This window comes from Limulus polyphemus, unplaced genomic scaffold (assembly GCF_000517525.1).
Source record: "Limulus polyphemus unplaced genomic scaffold, Limulus_polyphemus-2.1.2 Scaffold3466, whole genome shotgun sequence".
Lineage (NCBI taxonomy): Eukaryota > Metazoa > Arthropoda > Merostomata > Xiphosura > Limulidae > Limulus > Limulus polyphemus.
In genome coordinates, this window is record NW_013669076.1 from 53,656 (window position 1) to 75,652 (window position 21,997).

The following is a 21,997-nucleotide window of genomic DNA, read 5'->3' on the forward strand; positions in this document are numbered from 1 at the left end:
GTTTCCAAAATGAAAAGAGGTGAGTAGGGCAACTTTGTTTGATTCAGTACATGAGCAATATCTCAGCAAATAGAAAAGATAGGAGGTTCTTATTTGATATTGTAGCTTGTCAATATTGGTAATTTGAGTTTCTAATTCCTTAGAAACTATAGACTTTGTATTTGGGCATCACAATCATCTAATTTGAACCAGTGCAGCATTCAACATATCACGTGACAATTAAAACTCAATGTTTAGCTTTTTTTAATATTTACTTTTAAATTAAGAAATTAACTAATAGATCATACTAATATTTCAATTATAATCTATGATTTGATAACAAAGATATTGAAATACATTCATAAAATAGTAGTTCAATAAAATTTTGAATGCGAGTCAACAAACACGATATTACACGGCCTTTGATCCATGACCCATAGCAATAGGGTTAAGGATTACTCTCATCTTACAATACACACCAAATCATCATCCTAGAAAAAATATTGGCAAGATCCTAGTAATGGAAATAGTTAGAAGACTGAACCACTACAACCATCATCATTAGCATGAAAAATCTGACAAAATGCTGCTAATACACGAGAATGCTATGAAGCTGGTCAGAACACCTTGGCAATAACTTTAGATCTTGAATATATTAACAATAGAGGCCAGCTGCCATTCTTTCTAACAACATGCTCTGAATTGGCATCACTTAGCATCTGTAAGATGGGTCGTAGCAGCACTAACTATCAAAAGATGCATACGAGACATGGAAACTGGCAATCAATATTAGTCTGCCTCAAGAATCATCACTTTTGCCAGTCCTCTTCATCATCTATACCAAGGATCTAGTCCACCTTTATTTTTATTACCTTTTATTGTCAATAGGTCTAAAGAATTTGCTATAGAGAACAATGAAACATAAGTATCAAGTAACTTCAATTGGCATACAACACAGTTTACAGAGAAGTGACATTCTTTTACTTAAATGCACTTTATATTAAGAAAACAAAAAAACATTATAACTAAGGATTAATCTAATCACTGACTTACCACAGATATTTTTTCCATACTTATGGATCAGAGCAGATTCAACCTCTTCATGTATCCTTCTATATTTGTATTAAAATTGAGTATAAATACACATTAGAAACTGCACAATGTGAGCTTCAGCCAAAGCTGTACATACTTTTAATGTTTTTAGAATTTGGTTGACAGTGTATAACAATGACTTATTTATCTCAATATGGACAGTACTTAGCATTCTAATAAAACAATTCAGGCATTACATTTTTCTTCGAGAATATGCTGAATCAAATGTGTGTTTTAATTCAATACTTTAAACAATTCTATAGTGAAATTTACAGGTTTCACCTAATGCTACTAAACAATTATGCCTATATTGAAACAGAATCCTAAATTGAAAATCAAAATTTTTAATTTTAAAGTTCTATTCTTTTCCACAGTAAATATAATAAAAAAATACTCTGAAATATTCTTAGTCTTACCTACTGTAATCCTGTATTGTAACAGTCTGTGAATCTTGTGTTACAACAGGGCTATGAATAAAATATACCTACAAAAAATTAGTTAAATAAAAGTATTTCAATATCAGTTAAAATTTAAAGCGTCTAAAGAGCTATGAAAACTTAGTATAGATTTCAAATAGTTTAACATAAATACAGCTAACAACATAAGAATATTTTTTCTTCAAGTCACGGTCAGTCTGTGCTACAGTTTCTAACACCAATGCCAAATGAATGTGGTTCAGAATAGTTTGCTGTCTCTGAACTTGACAGAATTGAGTAAGGCAAAATTAACAGACATAAATTACTCTGCTGAGGTTTAAATTGATATTTTGCTCAAACTAAAAGTAGAAAAAAATGATTCACAGAAATCATTCAATTTTGCTAAACATGAATATGAATATAACTTTGAAAATATTAAGAAAAATATGGAGATAAAAAGCAAAGTTTAATTAATTGCAGAACTAACAAAAGCACAAATATGTGAAAGGAATCCGCTAAAACAAATTTTCACATGTAAAGAAAAACTGTTAAAAAAGATATATAAATAGAATAAAGACAGCCAATAGTGTTTAAATTGGAATCTGTAAATGAAACCACACGATCATATATATCAGTGTTTAAAAACTTTTTGTAGACGAAAAGTAAAATTGTAGGAAAAGTCTTGTGATAAATTATTAAATAAATCAGACTGTAAACACTAAACAAAACTAGGAAAAAACTAAAATCATGATTATTCATAACAAGATAAGATTTTGAACTTGAAAGTGAAATGTTAAGGAAATGGTTAGATTATGGTTTTAAATTTGCAGTGCTTTTAGAAATACTATTAAGGTGTGTGTCATTAAGCTTGGTGCTCTTGAAGTAGCTGTAGAAAAAATATCCTAACTTATAATAATTGTAATTAAACAATTAAGATAGTGGAAGAGGGATATTATTAAGCAAAAACATATCCTAAAACAGTATGAACAGATATAAAACAGGGCCATGAACCAAGATGAGGGAGAAAAAAATATAATATTTTTTACTCGATGGAAACCTAGTCATGGAGAAACGTCACTGGTTTAAGCTTAAGTGGTGCAGTATGAGACTGTCACAGTGTATCATAAGGCATTTTCATGAACTGTAAGAATTAAAAGTTATCTCCCAAAACACACAAATATTGACAATTTGATCAGAAAAATCCAAAATGTCAATATAATGTTCACAATCTACAGAAATTTGATTTTCTACAACTGAAAGAGTTAATAATAATCAGTTTTTGAACTTTTACTATAGAGCTCTAATGTTGTTTAGCTTCTATAACTATTGTTTGAAATCACATAAAAATTAACATTGAAATGTAGGCACAGATGTTGTACTGATATTAAAATACTAAAATTATATAGAAACAGATGCAGAGATAATAATCCAGAGGTTTAGTACACTATATTAAGACAATTTTGGCACCTCACTATGTTGTTATGGTCCATCTCTGGTCACACACTTCATCTGACAACTATAAATCTTAAGAATAGCCATTCCATTGCAATAGGCTCTGTCATAAAGTTGTCATGTCTAAAGCACACCCATACTCTATGCTTGTTATCCTTCAGCCATCTAGTGTATGAGAGTGACTGTTTTCCAGCACTCAATTCAACAGTTTGCTCTCATAGAAATCCAGTATGTGTTTGTATGGAATAGCATGATTGCTCATTTCATTCTCTAACTGCTTGAGGTTTCTAACTGTTGAACAAATATGTCATGGAGGCAACTTTTTCACACATAACTTGTGTTGCTCTTTCAGACAGAAATCGTTCTTGATTAATCATTTTGCATACTGTTCCATAGGGGAAATGGATGGTTTGGCCATTGACCTTAGTGTTTGTGGATTCTCAGCTGTTATAAGATGCCGCACTTTTCTTATCATGGCTGGGGTACAACTTGCTGCAAGCCTCCTTTTAGATGGTCTTGCTGATGTGAACATTCAAAATCATTTATAATATAACATATATAACCCTCTGTATCAACATACAAATTCAAGAGTATCAAGTATCTCATATAGTAGTCAATTTACACATTTTTGTGGACAACGAGATACATCTACACTCGAATAGTGAAAGGAGAGCCATACTTCAGATCTAATGGGAGGTGTACTTCTCATCAGAATGTAATGATATTTGAAGAACATACAGTCAGTTGTTGCATAGTTATACCATCATGAAATATGATATCTTTCCACACACTCATCTACACTCGAATAGTGAAAGGAGAGCCATACTTTAGCTCCAATGGGTGGTGTACTTCTCATCAGAATATCATGATATTTGAAGAATATACAGTCAGTTGTTGCATAGTTATACCATCATGAAATATAATATCTTTCCATACACTCATCTACACTCGAATAGTGAAAGGAGAGCCATACTTCAGCTCCAATGGGTGGTGTACTTCTTATCAGAATATCATGGTATTTGAAGAATATACAGCCAGTTGTTGGATAGTTATACCATCATGAAATATGATATCTTTCCATACATGGAATTGGTGACCAAAAGTATAATTAACAGCAAGAGTACCCAAATTATGAACCAAAGAATTGTAATCAATATAAGAAAGGAAAATATATTAAATTAGCTTTCGTCATTACTTGGTTAATTTTTAATCATGGATTGGAAAAATATTAAATTGATGAATAAGGCTGAGGTTAAGTGGGAACTAAATATTACAAAATAAGAAGAAATTGAGAAAAACAAAAATATTATTTTGAATAAACATGGTAGTCCTGGTGTGTTAGAAATGTAATACTGGAAATCTGTTTTGTAAGTTCTTCAGGAAAGAATTGTGTTTGAAGTCAAGATGACACTGAGTGTGTAATGCAAGATTATGTAAATCAGAAATGATACAAATATACAAGTCAGTATCTGAATTTATTACTCGTGATGGTGTAGTACACTACAGAAACATGTAGTCTTATTAGGGCTGTACCCTGTTTTTAAGAAAGCTTATTTGCAACTATTTAACAATGTATGTTCATTTTCAGTATTTTTACCTATGCACAAGTGCTATTTAATTCATTTATTTAAGTAACAAGCCTTTCTCACTGCAGTCCAAGTGTAATCTCCTTTAGTCTCTTAAAAATGGCAGGTACTTTACATAGAACAAAATGAATGGAATGATGCAGAATTCGTACAATTCTTCCTAAGCACTGAAAGCAGTCTTAGAGGTCTATTTTCACTGTCCATAATTAGTAGTTTTAAACAAAAGGAACCAACTAGTACCAATGATGGTTAGTCTCGGCATACTTTTCATTTACAAGTACAAAAAATTATTACAGCAAACACATTCTTACTGAGAAAGACCACTTGTCTGTTTATGGAATTTTAAACAAAGCTAATCAAGACCTAAGTGTACTATTTGTTCCAAATAGTGACAGACTAGAGGGAAGGCAGCTAGTCAACACCTTTCACCACCAATGTTTGGATTACTTTTGTCAGATTTAATAGTGGGACATTACATGTAATCTTATAATGCACCATAACCCCAAACTTTTTTCCATACAGTAATGGGATACAAACCACAAAACTTATGGCACACTAACCACAAGGACACACATGGTTAGGAAACACCCAAGCTGCTTATCTAGTTACATATGATCAGGGCCCCTTTACTGACAGTTATGGGATAGTCACAAGGACAAAACGTAATATTGGCCAGGATAGACAGATGGATTTGGTGGTTAGATACTAAGATGAACAGTCCAATAAAGCCTCTTTTTGATACTTACATAGCTTCAACTTTTCTTAGCTGCTTGCTGAGGATCTTCAAGGAAGACTTGTTTTCTTTTTCTTGTTAACTAATTGTAAGTCTCAGTAAACAACACTGATATAAACTTCAAATCTCAGAGAAATTTAAAAGTGTGTATGAAAACAGGTAGCTTTGAGAATATTTAAGTTATACTGTTATGCTCTATGCATTTGAAACAGGACAGAGCTGCAGGGTATAACTTTAATGCACTAATGAGAGGGCTCTAAAGCCTATTCAAAGAAAGTTCTGGCCATTGTGTATATTATGTATCAAAAACTAAAAAAATTCAGTGCTTCCAAAGAAGTTTTACAAGGTTTGTCGTGTTAAAAATGTATTCAAACCAAATAAAGAACCATAAGAATTTCCTGTCATAAAGAGTATAGCAAAGAAAATAATAAATTTTATAAAGATAATAATATTTTCCATACTAATCTAGCAATGTCCAAATGTAACTGAATTATTTGAAAATAAAAAAGTTCAAAGTTAAAATGTTTCAGCACTTCTTGTTTGACAGTTTCTGTTCAACTTTCACTGCAAGTCTTCAAGGAGTTTTCCTTCTCTCGTACAGCTTTCCTCAGGGAATTGAACATTGCAAGGAGACTAAAGTTTCTTTTTTTTTCAGCTTTCTCAAAGTTTTCATCAGCTGATGAAAGGAGCTGTTTAATGTCAGACTCAAGTCTGATCTTATGTTTGAGATCTTCCAGTTTCTTCAACTTTTCTCTTGTCACCTTTCTGTGGCTTCTGCTTTCCAAAGTTCTTCTCTTCTAAATATATCCTATACCTTTGTCGTGCATTTCCAACAAACTAAACATTTCTGTACTTACATTCAGGTCACCCAACATCTCTAATGTGGTCAATTATGACTCTCCTAGTATTAAGGGACATGCTTTGTTGGTAATAGCTTCTTCACTTACAGAAAAGCCCCTTTTGAGACAGAGAAAGAACAATGTTGCAAACTCTCCAAAGCATCTGAAATAATTTCTTGTATGACAGGAGATAGAAATATAGAGTATCTAGTGTGTCCTGCTCCCTCTGAAACGTGAACTTTTGAATCACGCAATTACAGGGATGTCTTGGGAAACTCTTTTGTACATCTGAGAATAGTGTCACAGTCCCTTTCTTCTACTCTGCCTGGATTTACCAGACATTTTAAACTAGATGAAAACATAACAGCACTGGGTGGTACATTTAACAACATCACTTCTGGATTTAAACAGCTCATGTTCCTTACCAATCTATAAGTTAAGGGGTACTTCTGAATAATCTGCACAACAACAGTCATGTGGAAATACTTGCATTCAAGTCTAAAGCCTAGCACGTCTTTGTCACTAATTTTTGAAGCCCTGTTTAAATTGTTAAGGACTTTCTTTTAACAAAACCAGTATCAATTTTGGAAGGTTCCTTTAAAATTTTTTTGTCAAATCCTGACTTGCAACTTGTTGTGGTCCAGTTAAGTCTTCCAGACATTTAGAAGTGATAAATCTATCTAACAATCCCCTGACAAGAGATTTGCAGCCATAATAGATAATATCAGTTTATCCTACTGGAATTTTCCGAGAAAAGGTTCAATTTGTCTAGCAGCTGAGAGAAAAACTGATAATACGAGAATTAACAGCTTAATGAATACTGCTGTATGATTTTAATTTTGGTGGATTTCTGCACACCTAGATATGTTTAAAGGTTAGGTATCAGGAGTAAGTATACTTTGTTCTCCAGCGATCAGTGCTTACAAAACATTTGTGGAAGGTCTGAGCATCCAGTCATCGGCTCTTACTGGAGAATCTGAAAAATAGTAGATATTTGCCAGAGTTTTTTCAAAATTTCAGTTTGTTACTTTACACCCATCTCTAAAGCATTGTGAATTGTGTATAAATCATAAAATCCAACTTGCAACAAGTATGTTTTTGGATTGAGTTTATTCGCTCCAGTTGATAAAATTTCATGTCATTTCCAATTAACACTGGCACCATTTATAGATATCTGCAATACATTCTTAGAACTGAAGTATGCGATGACAGGGAACAGCTTAGGAAATATATCAGTAGCAATAGCATGTCCTAAGAACTCTGATTTGATGTGTCCCCCGGTGGGACATCAGTAAGTCTTCGGATTTACAACGCTAAAATCAGGGGTTCGATTCCCCTCGGTGGACACAGCAGATAGCCCGATGTGGCTTTGCTATAACAAACACACACACACACTGATTTGATGTATTTTGTGTGGACAGTGTTTTTCATCAAAGTTAACATGTTCTAACACTGAAAATGTATTTCCAATAGGAACTTACATCTTCTCACCCAAAGCTATCTTAACCTTGATTTGTCCTCTAAGCATTGCTAAAATTTTCAACAGTGCACGAGTCTATTGTGCCCCTTCATTTTTGCACCATTGTAGCAACATGTACTGAGCATGTGAATACCCTCCATGAACCATACTGCACCCTCTATACTGGAACAGGTATCTCCCTCTACCATTGCTGCATAATCTTCACTTTCAAGAATAGGCAGATACAAACCAGAAACACTGTTAAATCTGTGGGGAGGAAGGGAGGGAAGTGGGTGAGTGCTTATAGGAAATACATTTTCAGTGTTAGTAAATGTTAACTTCTGAAACAGTACTACTTCCACTCACCCAAAGCTAGAATCCCACATTACAAAGGTGGAGGGGCTGGTGAAGGTGCAAAAGTAATCAAACAAGCAGAGAACAACCTCTGTGAAAGAACAGGTGTACCACAATTATAAAGGGTATAGCACTGCTTCTGGAACAAGGCAAAATACATCCAGGGGAAGCACCTTGGATTTATATAAAGATAGCCAAGTGTGGTCAGCCCAGGTAAAAGATTCAGAGGAAGCACTTTGGTATACGTTGGATTATGTCAAGGCAGAAAACATCCAGTGGAAGCACATTGCATAGTATATTTGTTCCATATTGTGTATGTAATATATCTAGAAATTAACAAGTGCAGTCCACCCAGGTAAAAAACATCCAGAGGAATTGCTTTGTGATATGATGTAGTATGACAAGTGCAGTCCATCCGGACAAAAAACAACCACTGGAAGTGCCTTGCATAAGAATGTCAGTTTCATATCTTGTATGAAAAGTATTGAGAGATCAACAACTGCAGTCTGCCCAGGCAAAATCATCCAGAGAAAGTGTCAGCATTAAGAGTGACAAGTGCAGTCCAAACAGGCAAAAAACATCCAGTGGAAGCACCTTGCATAATAAAAATAATAGTGTGAACAAGTGTGGTCACCTTGGGCAAGAACATCTGAGAGAAGCGCCCTGTTGTTATCTAATATAGCAAATGTGGTTCATCCAGGCAGAAAACATCCAGTGCAAGTGTCTTGCATTAATAATGTATGTCATGATCAACAAGTGCAGTCAACCTTGGCAAAAAAATTCAGGAAAAGTGCCTTGGATTGAGAATATTATGAAGCATAACGACGATAGCCCTCTTCTCACCGAGTGGGTACATATGACTATGAAGTTTGTTTTATCGTATAAATCCCACTCGTGAGGAAACATCCACAGTCCACCACTCCAGTGACTGGGAACAGGAAGTGGAAAGGACCTCCTTGCTCCACTAGAAAAAAAAAGGGGGGGAGGTCCTGGGTGTCTGCATTTCCATATTTTGAAAAGCAAAAAGTACAGGGTCAGTATAGGGAGGGCAAAAACCCCCCATCTGCTTTACTCATGATGTCCATGAGTAACAGTCCTTATATATGATACAGTGATAATAAATAAATATATATATATATATATAGATGTAGATAGATACACATCACCAGATAAGTGGCCAGTTGTCTTACAGAAACACCCCATCTTCACAGTGAGCTTTATAGAAGTATAGAGATTTAGTGCTAAGATATAAAATTCAGCATACCTTGCCAGGCAACACCCACCACCAGGTGGGATCCCGAAATATAATGTATATCAACTAAATAAGATAAAAAGACTTACCCCAGTCAAAGGTGAACAGATGTGTGTAAAATTGCCAGAGGAAGAAAATGATTCCCACATAAGGAAGACACAGCAATGTTGTGCAGAGAAAGAGTGACAAGTATATTTGGAGTTGTCCACATACCAGCCTGAATGATATCTTCAAATGACATCAGTTTTGAGCAGCTAAAGATTTAGATGACAAATTTGGTGTAAAGAAATATTATGTAGATGGCAATCTGCCATGAACACATCAAAAATGCTAGTCATACGAGTGAATGAACCCTACCAGTGAGCGTAATAAGTCAAAGATCACAGGAAACAAAGGAATGCCATAGAACAAAAGACAGAAACATGAAATGGAGGCAGTATGAGCCAAATAACATAGCAGGGAATGAACTGGACAAAGGAGATTATCCAGATCTGAATGGAAATACAGATGGGAAAAGGAAGGCAAGGAAGTAGGAAAAAAGGCCAAACAACCTTCCCGAGCAGCCAAGGCCCTGGGAGGGAAGGCCCGATTCCGATAGCGAAAAACATATGAGGAATGGTAAAGGATGGCATAAATATTGGAATGATGATGACTGCATACCAGGTGGGGAAGGAATTAGTTCTTAAGAGAAAAATGGTACAAGAAACACATTGCAAAGGGTTCAAAAGAAGAACTGAACAAGGCACGAAGAAAAACACTGATATTCCAACCCAGCAGAACAAAGGAACATGGTAGATGGACCAGATGAAAGGAATAGAAAAGGAGTGAAATAATTGGGGAAGAGACGACTTTCTGGAAGTGGGAGAACAGAAGGCAATCGACAGGGCAGCCCTATAAAGAGTAACAGGTGAAACAGGCAAAACCTGATCAAACTTGCAGATGAAGAACTGGGGCAGGTGAGAAACAGAACAGCAGGATGGTCAGAAGTCATGGCAAATAGACGAAAAACAGAATCAAGACCAATGCCTCTGGTACATAGACAAGGTGTAAGGGCAAGGGGCGAGTCCCTGAGCTGAGGTACTGGACCAGACAAAAGTCACACAGAAGCATGGAGTGTAGTGAAGTTGAGATGAAAAATGTCAGATTGTGGTCTGGATAAGGGAAAAGACCCAGAAGGGGAGCCTGATCACAGGGTAGGCATATTGATGAAGACTCCTCCAATCTTGACCGAAAGCATCCATCCTCAGAGCTGAGGGGTGAGGAACTGGAGAACAAAAAGGAAAGAAGTTTAGCATTCTAGTGAGTGGGAAACATACATTTATGTGGTGTTCCCTGTTGAGAACACACCACAGAAATACCTGAGGATGAAGAGAACCTTGTTGAAACATAAGAGATTATCCACAAGATTCATTACTCCAGGAACATGATTCACTAGAACCATCATGTTGTGGTCACTGGCTTAGTACAGGAAATCCATAGTTTGAAAAGACAGAGATCTGGACTTGGTTCCCCCTTGCTTGGTGATAAAGCTGACGACAGAGGAATTGTCAGAATAAAATATAACCCCCCCCTCAGGAATGGGAGGAAATGATACACAGCTCGATGAACCTCGAAAGGTTTGATGATGTGGATATGGAGAGTAGCTTCCTTGACTGACCACCGACACAAAATCTGTGGGGAATAAAGGAATACTTTCCCAACCCACCAAGAAAGGATATGTGAACAGATGAGACATGGGACAAGGTAGAGGAATGGGAACCCTCACCACAGTCAAGTCCATGTTGAGCCATCAAGCAAGGTCGGCCCTGATCCTAGGTGGAAGGGAGATGGGATGGTCCAAGGAATCATAGGGGAACTTCCACTGGTTGAAAAGCATCCAATGAAGGGAATGCATATGAGCCCAACCCAATGAAATAAGAGCTTCCAAAAGAGATAGAACCTATGCAAAGAGAGAAGGAGAAGGTAGGGCTATCATGACTGCTAGATCCATATTCTGGAGCCAAGGTGGGGCTTGACCAAGACAGTAAGTGAAGAGAACCACTAAAAGAATAAGATACTGCAAGGACTTCTCCAACTTGATGAAAAACCCCACCCTTGAAGAAGGAAGGAAGCCAGTGTGAGTGACTGACTGAGCACTGGGAGAAGTGAGCAGAAACCAGTCATCCATAAAATGGTGAGTCTGAAGACCCAGTGAATAAAGATGACATTCAAAAGAGCATACCACTCAACCAAACACATATGGATCTGAAGAAAGACGGAACAGTAGTGCCCAGAACTGGAAGACAGAACATTCATAGATGAACCAAAGAAAACAGATGTAACACTCGGGCAAAAAACTCCCCGAAGTGAGAGGTAGGAGTCCATGGTGAAGAAAGGCATCTCTAGATAAGGATACAGCCAGAACAGATCAATGATGGGAAAACAAACTCCTCTGCCTTTGGGGACAAAACACAGATGGGAGAAAAATCCCAGTTCAATGGGCACCACCCACTTGATATCTACTTTGTGTAGGAGGACTTGAACAGGCTCGGCAAGATGACTGGACAAGGTACAATCCCAAGGAGGAGATCTGGGAAGTGGATAGAGGGGGAGCAAATGGAAAGCAGAAACCCACAGATAGAACCCGTATAAACCACAAAACTGTTATAAAGTGTAGCCAAAAAGACACGTAAACTATAGAACTTAGAGAAAGTACTCATTACTAACAAAGTATATAAAATAACAAGCTCATTCCTGCAAATACTAACATGGCCAGAATAACTGGATAGAAACGGAAGATAGTAAAAAATATGCAGGTCATTTCTGAATAGAGATGAGAACAAGGTGAGAACTGATGTTAAGTGATTTCATGGCTAGTAAAGAGTTAAAAAAGTTGGTGTAAATAGTACAGTTAGTGCACTGTTTAGCTTCTACATGATCCAAGGCAAGAGAAATGGCATACGACTCAGCAGTGAACACAGAAATTGTAGAGGGGGTAATGTAAAGAACCACTGAGCTAAAACAAACCATTGCAGAACTCACAAAGTCACCTGATTTTGAACCATCTGTAAAATTTGGAACACAAGAATGGTTCAAATGATTTTTGGCAAAGAGATGATGGTACTTCCAATCAGGAGTATCCTCCTTCCTCAGATGGCTCAAAGAAAGGTCATAGGCGGGGATGGTAATGAGCCATGGTGGGATGGGCTCATAATTGGACTCAGAAACACCTGGATACAAAGATCAAAGAGAGGAATATCAGACTGTCTATTCCTAAATAGCATAGCCCACCAAAGAAGGTAAACACAATTCCAGCAGGTGGGATGTTGTGGTAAGGATCGAAGCTTGATAGCATATTGCAAAGATAGTTGCAAATGGCAGAGGTGAAGAGGAAGTTCATGGGACTTGGTGTACGGACTCTGGACTGGCAAAGTGTGGAAAGCCCCTGTGCTAACCTGAAGCCCCAGATGGTGGAAAGGGTCCAGCATCTTCAAGGCAGAACTATAAAACAGAGACCTATAGTCCAGCTTGGAATGTATGACGACACAATAGATTATCAACATAGAACATTGATCCACTTCCCTAGAGATGAATAAGAGGACACAGAGGATGTTCAGTGTCCTTGTACACTTGATATGAAGTTTAAAGTAAGCTTAAAGTCAAGGATAAGCCCAAGAACTTTGCCTCAGGAACCACACAAAGAACATCACCGAGACAGAGCTTGAGGTCGGGGTGTAAACCCCACTGATGGCAAAAATGAATGCAAACTTTTTTAGAGATAGAGAAGGTAAAACTGTTTGCTGTGGTCCACTTCAACAATTGAGTGAGGGCAGACTGAAGCTGCTGCTGAATAAATCTCATGATCGATGACTGACAAGAAATTTGGAAGTTGTCGACATAGAGGCCATTTGCAACTGTAGGAGGAAGTTGTTTAGTGATAGCATTGACATTGATACTGAATAGGATGACACTCCAGACACAGTACAGCCATGAGGGACTCCAATTTCCTGTGTGAAGAAATGGGAATAAGTCGAACCCACACAGACTTGGAATCGTCTGTAAGTCAAAAGTTATGAATAAAAATGGGTAAATGGCTACATAACCCATATGAATGGTGATCCCGTAAAATACCAAGCCTCCATGTAGTGCCAAACCTCAAGATCAAAGAAGACAGAATCAAGATTCTCCCTGATCAAAGTTTCAAGTCAAATCAGGTTGTCCCCTGTGGAGTGCTGTCGACAAAAACCCCATTGGGTGGATAAGAGGAGGTTGTTTGATTCAAACAAGACGAGTATTAACTATTCTCTCCATGACCTATCAGAGACAGCTAGTCAAAGCAACTGAACAATAATTAGAAGGAATCTTGGGATCCTTTCCAGGCTATGAAAAAGGGAGAACAACAGCCATGCACTAAGCATCTGGAAAAACGTTCTCCTGTCAGAAACAACCAGAAAAAAAGCAAGAGAGGCAGGAGAGAGATTGCACCGCATCTCATAGTGAATGTCATCAGGCCAGACTGGTGTACTGCCAAACCTATGAAGAGCAAGCTTAAGTTCCACCAGTGTAAAAGGGCAATTATAGTCATAGAGACAATCAGCCAGAAAGGAAAGAGGCAATAACACTGCCTGAGATTTGATGGCCAAGTAGGCAGGGGAAAAAACAGAAGTGCTGGAGAGATAAGCAAAACTCTCTCTGAGAGTATGGGTGATGTTCTGCACATCAGCAACTTCCTGGACATTAGAAAGGGGATGGGAAGCATACTTCCCATTGATCTTCCAAATCTTGTTCCAGAAGACTTTGGAACTGGTGGTAGAAGAGATGTTGATGGTGAACTTAATCCAAGATTCTGCCTGGCTTTTAGGTCTGATCTGCTGAGCATGGGTACAGGCTCGCTGGAAAGCAATGCAGTTGGAAAGAGTGGGATACCTGCAAAAGGCATTTCAGGTCCATTTATGAGCCTTCCATGCCTGCTGGCAGAAGAAGACTACCATGGACGAGGATACCATGAGAAACGTGTAGAGGTTTTAGGTATAGAACAACAGCTGCTTGAATTATACAATCAGTTATTGCTTCCACGCAGTCATTAATAGGTGAAAAACTATTGTTGCGTCAGCGAGTCACATGACCACCATGACGCAACGTTTCTAGAACTATCATGTACTTTGGCGAATGTTCAAGTTCTTACTAGAAATAGGGTACGCTGGTATATAAAAGAGGGGAATGTAATGTGCGTGTAGTGAGTGAGTAATTGATCTGCGGTCAGAAGTATTATTGACGTTCGTTGATATAGCGTTTGTTTAGCGCGATTGTTGAAGTTGAGTGTATCGATAAAATTGTATTCGGAAATAATAAACCAGTTTTTATTAAGAAAGAACTTGTGTCGCTTAAGTTTCGTCGGAACGAACTTACGGAAAATCAATTAACAAACGGAGACGTAACACTATCGACAGCAGGATCAAGTTCAAAGAGAGCCGGTCAGTCTGCTTCAACTTCCACCTTGGAACTCAAGTCAGGTAGCGTCGACCATGGCCCACCTCCCTCAAAACGATGGGAAAATGATCACTGCCCTGTGGGCCACTATCAACCCTCCAAGAAAAACGAGAAAAAAGTGAAGGGAACAGATAGATAGATCAATAGCAGCAAAAAGACTAACTAGGTGCATGAAAATAGGTAATAGAAAAAGTATTTAAGAGAGACAGGTTGTGATCTGAGAGCACAAGCTCCAAAGAACGACCCCTCTAATCAATATCAGCATCACCCTAAAGGGGATTGTGTCCATTAAAGTCTTCCAAGATGAAAAAGGGAGATGGTAACTGTTCTATGAGAGCATCAAGGTCTGACTGATCGTATGATTTGACATCATACAACCTTTCATTCTGGTAAAAAGAAAACTGTCGAAAGGTGACAGCATCACCAGGTCTCAGGAATGTTTCCTGTAAGGAGAGACATACAGGATGATAGGAATCGCTCAAAGCCTTAATATCATCTAAATTAGAACATAAATCCCAACAGTTTCAGTTCATCAGAGTAGCCATTGTTATTTAGGTGGAGGAAAACTAGATGGAGAACCCTTCTGTTTGCGACCACGATGTTTCCCTTTAGTAGAAAGAGGTCTATCGACCTCCATGGAACCTGCCCTTGGTGAATTGAGTAGATCTCTGTCAGAGGATGGAGACTCTAGAGACTGAGGGCATGACCAAATAATGGTCCTATAGCTTAGGGCCGAAGGAGATGGACCCAAGCAGTCACTGGATGCAACAGTGGGGACAGAGACAGGAGTAGATGTGGACTTGTCAAGTCTTGCATCCACAGAGAACAAAATACCCTTTACATTTTAAGAGAAAGACTTTGTTGGAGGTCAAGAAAGATCTGTCTGCACTCCCACTGTAACAGTGGAACGTAGTGCAGCAGCACATGTCAGAGATAGAACAAGGGACAACAACTTCTGAGCCTCTGGATAAGAAATGTTATTAACAGTTTTTAAGCATTGTATCTCTTTTTCCTTCACCCACTTAGGATAAGAATGAAAATAAGATGGATGGAAACCATCACAATTGATGCAGTGAGGGTCCAATTGACACATGTAGGTGTCATGGTCTTTGCTGCCACAATGAACACACTTTAAAGAACCACAACAAGATGCCTTTGAATGTCTGAACTTCTGACACTGGAAACATTTGAGAGGGTTAGGAATATATGGCCATACCTTACAGTTAAGATAACCTGCCTTGACAGAGCAGGTGGATGTGGTGATGTAAACGTCAAAATCAGAACATCTGTAGGTAGCATAATTCCTTCTTTACAAGTGGAGATACATCTCACCTCAGAAACTCCTTGGCTGGAGAAACCAGCAAGGATCTCCGACTCAGGGATGTTTCATAAATCCCTTTCAACGATGACTCCTTAGTACGAATTTAAAGAAGCACGGGAAGTAACCTCAATAGGTATATCCCCAATTGTCTTCGATTTCAGAAGGAGTTCATTATGTTTAGGTGTAGATGTTTCCATCAAGATGCCTCCAGAATGGAGCTTCTTTACTGACTTAGGAGAGCCAGCAAGTCCCTCTAAACCCTTCTCAATGCAAAAGGGAGACATTTGTCCCAATGATTTCTCAGTCAAAGAATGAAGGATGAGAAAATGAAGTACAGAAACAGTAGGAGGTAGGGATTGGAGATCAGTCTTCCAATGATGGTAGCTTTCTGATCAACAAGAGTTTTTTGTGTGTCACTAGATGTAGAATCCATAAAAAGGAAAAACTTCAGACTGGATGCAAGAAGTTGTACTGGTAGCAGTCATGGTGGTAGTTTGGTTTTAAGATAGATGGTTTCAATTCAGGTGGTTTTAAGAAGGTACAGATGGTAGTATTGTTGCTTGATATCACCTTTAATGTCTTCATATTTCCTGCATGTTACTTGCTTGTCACATGACTGCACAAAGCTGTTTCTCCCATGTGGTTGATGTCAAATGAATTTTTGTAAGGTATACAGCTAGGGTGTGAATTATTTTCTAACCATTCCTGGTAGTTTTGATTTGAAAACTGGCTTGTTTCAATACTACACTGGCCTGGAAATTTCCAAATATGAAGGGGGATGGAAATTAAAATTAAATTCACAATAGAAACAATGTTCATTTAACTATTTTATAGTAGTCTTTTAACAACCTATTCAATACTCAAATGTATTAAATTATTAGATAATGCTGCTAATTTTCTAATATTTGTAGAATATATTACATAATATTTATCATAGAATTTTTATTGAGATTTATTTTAACAATTATTGTTATTTATTAATTAAGAATCCTTATTCTTATTATAGAATGCACATATTAGTATGCATCATATCATTTTATTATTATTTCTTCAGTATGTGAAGCCTGTTTTAACAGAATTCTTGGAACTTCATAAAACATTCCTTGCTACAAAGAAATAGATCTAAGCCTAGTTTGAATAAAACGACTTTAGACTGATGCCATACATGATGGCCCAGGTTTGGTTTGGCAGTGGTGGATGTCCAGTACATTGTTAGGCTTTGCATTATTTTGGAAATTTTTTACTAATTGTAGGTCTTAATATAGCAATGCAAAAAAACAGGCAAATAGATTTACACAGTTACTGTCAATAAAACTTGATGTGTTTGCTACACGTCATGGTAGGCAAAACCTTGCTTTTGTGATAAAAAGAGACACCAGTATATTTTTGACATAAATTTATAGAAGATTTTAGTTATGCTGTAGACTTAATATAAGATTAAATTAAAAGTTTATTGGTGTGACTTATAACATTGTATTACATCAATAAATGTTGGACGCAGATTTATTGCTTTCTTTCCATAACTGACATAAGCATATGGAAGTATAATGAGATTTAATATCAGTACAAATTAGACCTAGGTCTAGGGCTAATAAACACTAATATGCAAATACAAGCAGCAATAGATGAAGATTTTAATGAAAAAGCTAGATTTATTATTAGAGCCATACCTGAATCCTGCAAATATAAATGAGAGAAGAGAAAAGTAAAATTTGTTTTTATGTTTGTTATTTAGATATATGCCTATAGACAGAAGATAGCCTACAGGAAAATTGGCTGATTTCCTTGAAAATGAATGGGACTAATAGACCTCTAGATTTATTAGATCTAACTGTTATGTATATAACTCAATCTGCTTATATACCACACATACACACAAACAATTAGGCCTAGACCTATAGTTATCTGATTAGGCCATTAGCACTAAATGTTAGGCCTTTACCTATCTGTGCAGACTTAATTAGGTGCCTATAGTCTTATCAAATTACCTAATTTTACTGTGTTATAATGTAGAGACTAGATCAAGATAACACATTAGGCCTAGATACTAGCATTAGACTTGTTAGATTCTAGCATTAATCATGTGTCTGATTCATAGGAAAAATTTAAGATCTAGCCTATGCATATGTACCTAAAAGCCCTACAGAGTATAACATGCAAAATTGTAACCTCTTAATACAAATATCAGTATTTCTATTACCTTATAGCCAAATTTACAATGAATAAAGTTTAAAGATAAGTGAACGGTTTGAAAACATCAATTATCAGTCAAATGGACTGTTTTACTGTGTGTGCAAATGCACATTATCGTCTAATGTGCTGCTCAGGTGCAATAACATGATCACCATATTTTAATTGATCTGTTGGTAGTGTGATTTAACTGGGAAAGTAACTTTTGAAAAAATTTTTAGGTTAGCATTTTAACTAACTTTTAGAAATCTTTCAGAATTTTCTATAACATTTCCACACATATAAATGGTGTTCAAAATTTAAAAACTTTTCAATTCTGAATAGGTGACTGTTACAATTATTTACTTGTAAAGGATGCTTGTCTTTTTTAGTATCTATTAAATGGTTAAACATTTGTGCAGAAATTACAAACAAAATGCCAAAGAAGAGGACTTTGTATAATTTTATAAAACTGTTCACTCTTACGAATGACCAAAGAAACTAAAGCACTATAGAAACCACTAAATTTTAAAAACATGTATGCCCCCCCCCAAAAAAAGGAAGCTTGCAAGTGGAATGGCAAATTTATTTGAGAAGTATGATAATAATAATAAAGTACAAACACATAAAAATAATGAAGTTCACGTTCCTTTATAATGTACCTGGTGAGATGCACATGGATAAGAGGACAGCATAGACCACAAGACTCCAATCTGTTGTTGGAAGAAAGCCCTCTGGTGAGAAGTGACATGAACCACAATATTAGGTTTCTGTGGAAAAAAAAATTGACAAATTCATAATACTAATTATAATAAATGTACAATATATTATTTTTGTAGTTTATAAAATTCATAAGATGTGCAACTTTTTTATTATAATTACCTAAAATACACCTGCTTGTACTTAATGAATATCAAAATAATGAGCTTTCTTGTCACATAGTTAACAAAAAATTTATAATTAGTAAATTTATTCAATTTGCTTAATATCATGCTTTTTAAGTACAAATATATTATGATACAGAAATTAAAACATATATGATTTTAGGACAATGCAAAAAACAGGCAAATAGGTTTACACAGTTACTGTCCATAAAACTTGATGTGTTTGCTACACATCATGGTAGGCAAAGTCTTGATTTTGTGATAAAAAAGACACCAGTATATTTTTGACATAAATTTATAGAATATTTTAGTTATGCTGTACACCTAATAAAAGTATGCAGACATGCCATTGTGCCATCGGACTGTTTTGAACCTTAACATACATGACACTAAGAACAATGTTACTCTGTCCCTTGAGAATGTCACTGGCATGTCAAAAACTATATTTTGTTCTAGTTTTTTCAATACATTTCCATTCAGAGCAATCAGAAAACCAGATTGATATTATACTGAAACTCCAAACATTCTGGCACCTATGGGCCTGAACCACAAATCTTTTAAGCACATAGTGATGCCTTTGAACAATCTAATTCATCTATGGTAATTCAAATGACAAGTGATAAAACTTGCATGACCTCCTCACTTAACAGTATATTTTAGATATGTAGTTTTTGTAATGTTGGTGTATAATGTGGTTCTCAAAATGTTGAGTTCCACATTCAATCACTTAAGTAAAAGTATCCACAAATACAATATTTACCAAACAAATTTAATAAATAACTATTTTTAAAGATGAATTTTAAAAAGTATAAGAAACTTTACTGCACTGTTTGCTGGATACGTACTTTTGTGGTTAAGAGATATAATATTTTGTTTTGTTTCAAGAAAAAAGAAGTATTTTTTGCAACCTCATATAAAAAACAGTAATAAAAGATCTTAAAACTAATACACAAATAATTAAAGAATCTACAAAACATAACAAAACTGACTTGTTTCACCAGTCCAAGAAATATTTAAATATTGACAATAACAAAATGGGATTTCAACTCAACCATACTTGGAAGTAGATTTTTTTTCAAATTAGATTTTGCACTCTCTACCATTACAGAATGTTGACCCTTCTGGACTGTTTCATTAGTTAGTTTGTTTGTAATTAAGCACAAAGCTATATAATTGGCTATCTGTGCTATGCCCACCACGAGTATCAAAACCCAGTTTCTGGCATTGTAAGCATGCAGACATGCCGCTGTGCCATCGGACTTTTTTGAACCTTAAGATACATGACACTAAGAACAATGTTACTCTGTCCCTTGAGAATGTCATTGGCATGTCAAAACTAATATTTTTTTTTTATTTTTGGTTAATTCTTGCTCATTTGTGCACTAATATGCTGATGTGTTATTACTGCTCTATTTATTAAGTTTATCTCTCACATACACACACACACTGATATATAAATATATATATACACATATCAGCACTTTTTGATACTTCACATCACTACAAATAATATATATTAGTAACAATTCAAAACTTTAACTAGTTTTGCATTTTATATTAACGAAGTAGTTTCATTAACAGCAGATACGTGCTTGATCTAGAAATCAACACAAGTATAATAAAGCAAACATTTAATAAATGTAACATGCAGTGTTAAGTTTTAAACATGAGGCACTTAGCGTGCAGTCCCAAATCACACCTTTATTCACCATTCCTTTAAACTAAGCATATGCTGCTTATTGATAGTAGTTGTAGTAGGACAATTTTGGACAAGTTAAATCTTTACTGTTCTTAAATGCATATAGGAGCTTAACATTGTTTTGTGGCACAAGTCAATGAGAATGTTTTTACACACACACACGCAAACCACATCCCCTGGAGGAGATACTAATCCATTGCCGGTGAATACCCAACTATAACATGGTACCCATTTTACAGTTGGGTACAATAAAGCATATTTCTGGTGAAGTGTTTTATTCAAGGATGCAATGGCTATGCATATGCGAGCTTTAACCCTGCAACCTATCAGTTATTAGTTTAAAGCACTAAATATTGAATAGTTTGAATGAAAGGTTTAACAACTAATCTAGAAAATCTCACACTGGTTAAGTAACACATTGCATGTGTTTCACTGCACTGTAAAAATCATGTAATGAAACACTGCATAGAGTTGTAGTTGTTGATAAAATACACAACATACATGCAATTTTATAATTTAAAATTCAATACAAAAATTACTGCTAACCTGTGGCAGGTGCATCATGAAATGTTCAAGCTCAACAACTTCTTCAAACAGCTTAGACCATTCACTAGTTTTAACTATCAAATACGATACAAAAAAAATTGTTTTCTTCACTTCACTATTGCTGACATATTGCATACAAACTTCTAACTTTAATTTCACATTGTTGAAGAAATATTTACATGTTTATTTAGTTTTAGTCATAATTTAAAATTGTGTCAGTAAAGCAAAGTGCTTTTTAATAACCAAAAAAGATTTATGTAGATATAATAGAGAGAGTTTATCAGTTATTTTAAATCAAGTAAATTTTCTGTCAGAAGTCAAGAAAAAATCACTTGGAATTAATGAAAAGTATTTGCTAGCCATTATTTAAAAAATTTTAGTTAGTCCCCAAATACATTAACAATTTTATGTTTGAAAATAATTGTTACCTTCCTTCATACTATATATTTACCACAAAAGTATAAAATAACTGAACCAATAAAACGGAGATGACACATTTGTTAAGCAAAAGCCAAAACCTTGAAAGTATGATTAGATCAAAAAGTAAACACAATGGACTCATTTTATAAAAAGTAAAAAACTAAAGAAGTTTTATATAAACAAACATGGGAAATATAAATATTACAACAATATAATTTAAATAAAGAATACTGCTCTGTCAAATGTTTATGTAAAGACTGGTAAACTACAGTATATAAAGACAACACAGACCTCTATATAAAGTATAAGATATATATATATATATAC

The 21,997-nt window shown here is 35.7% G+C and overlaps 1 protein-coding gene across 1 annotated transcript in view; it reads right to left on the reverse strand.

Moving 5' to 3' along the window:
• Nucleotides 1-21,997, reverse strand: part of LOC106469400 (DALR anticodon-binding domain-containing protein 3-like) — a 45,072-nt gene that overhangs the window by 17,519 nt on the left and 5,556 nt on the right. Inside the window, exons 3-6 of the mRNA XM_022397915.1 lie at nt 21,251-21,324; nt 18,784-18,891; nt 1,488-1,555; nt 1,033-1,091 (exon numbers count right to left, since the gene is read on the reverse strand). Of these exons, the coding sequence (XP_022253623.1) occupies nt 1,033-1,091; nt 1,488-1,555; nt 18,784-18,891; nt 21,251-21,324 (309 nt within the window). The remainder of the gene's footprint in view (nt 1-1,032; nt 1,092-1,487; nt 1,556-18,783; nt 18,892-21,250; nt 21,325-21,997) is intronic.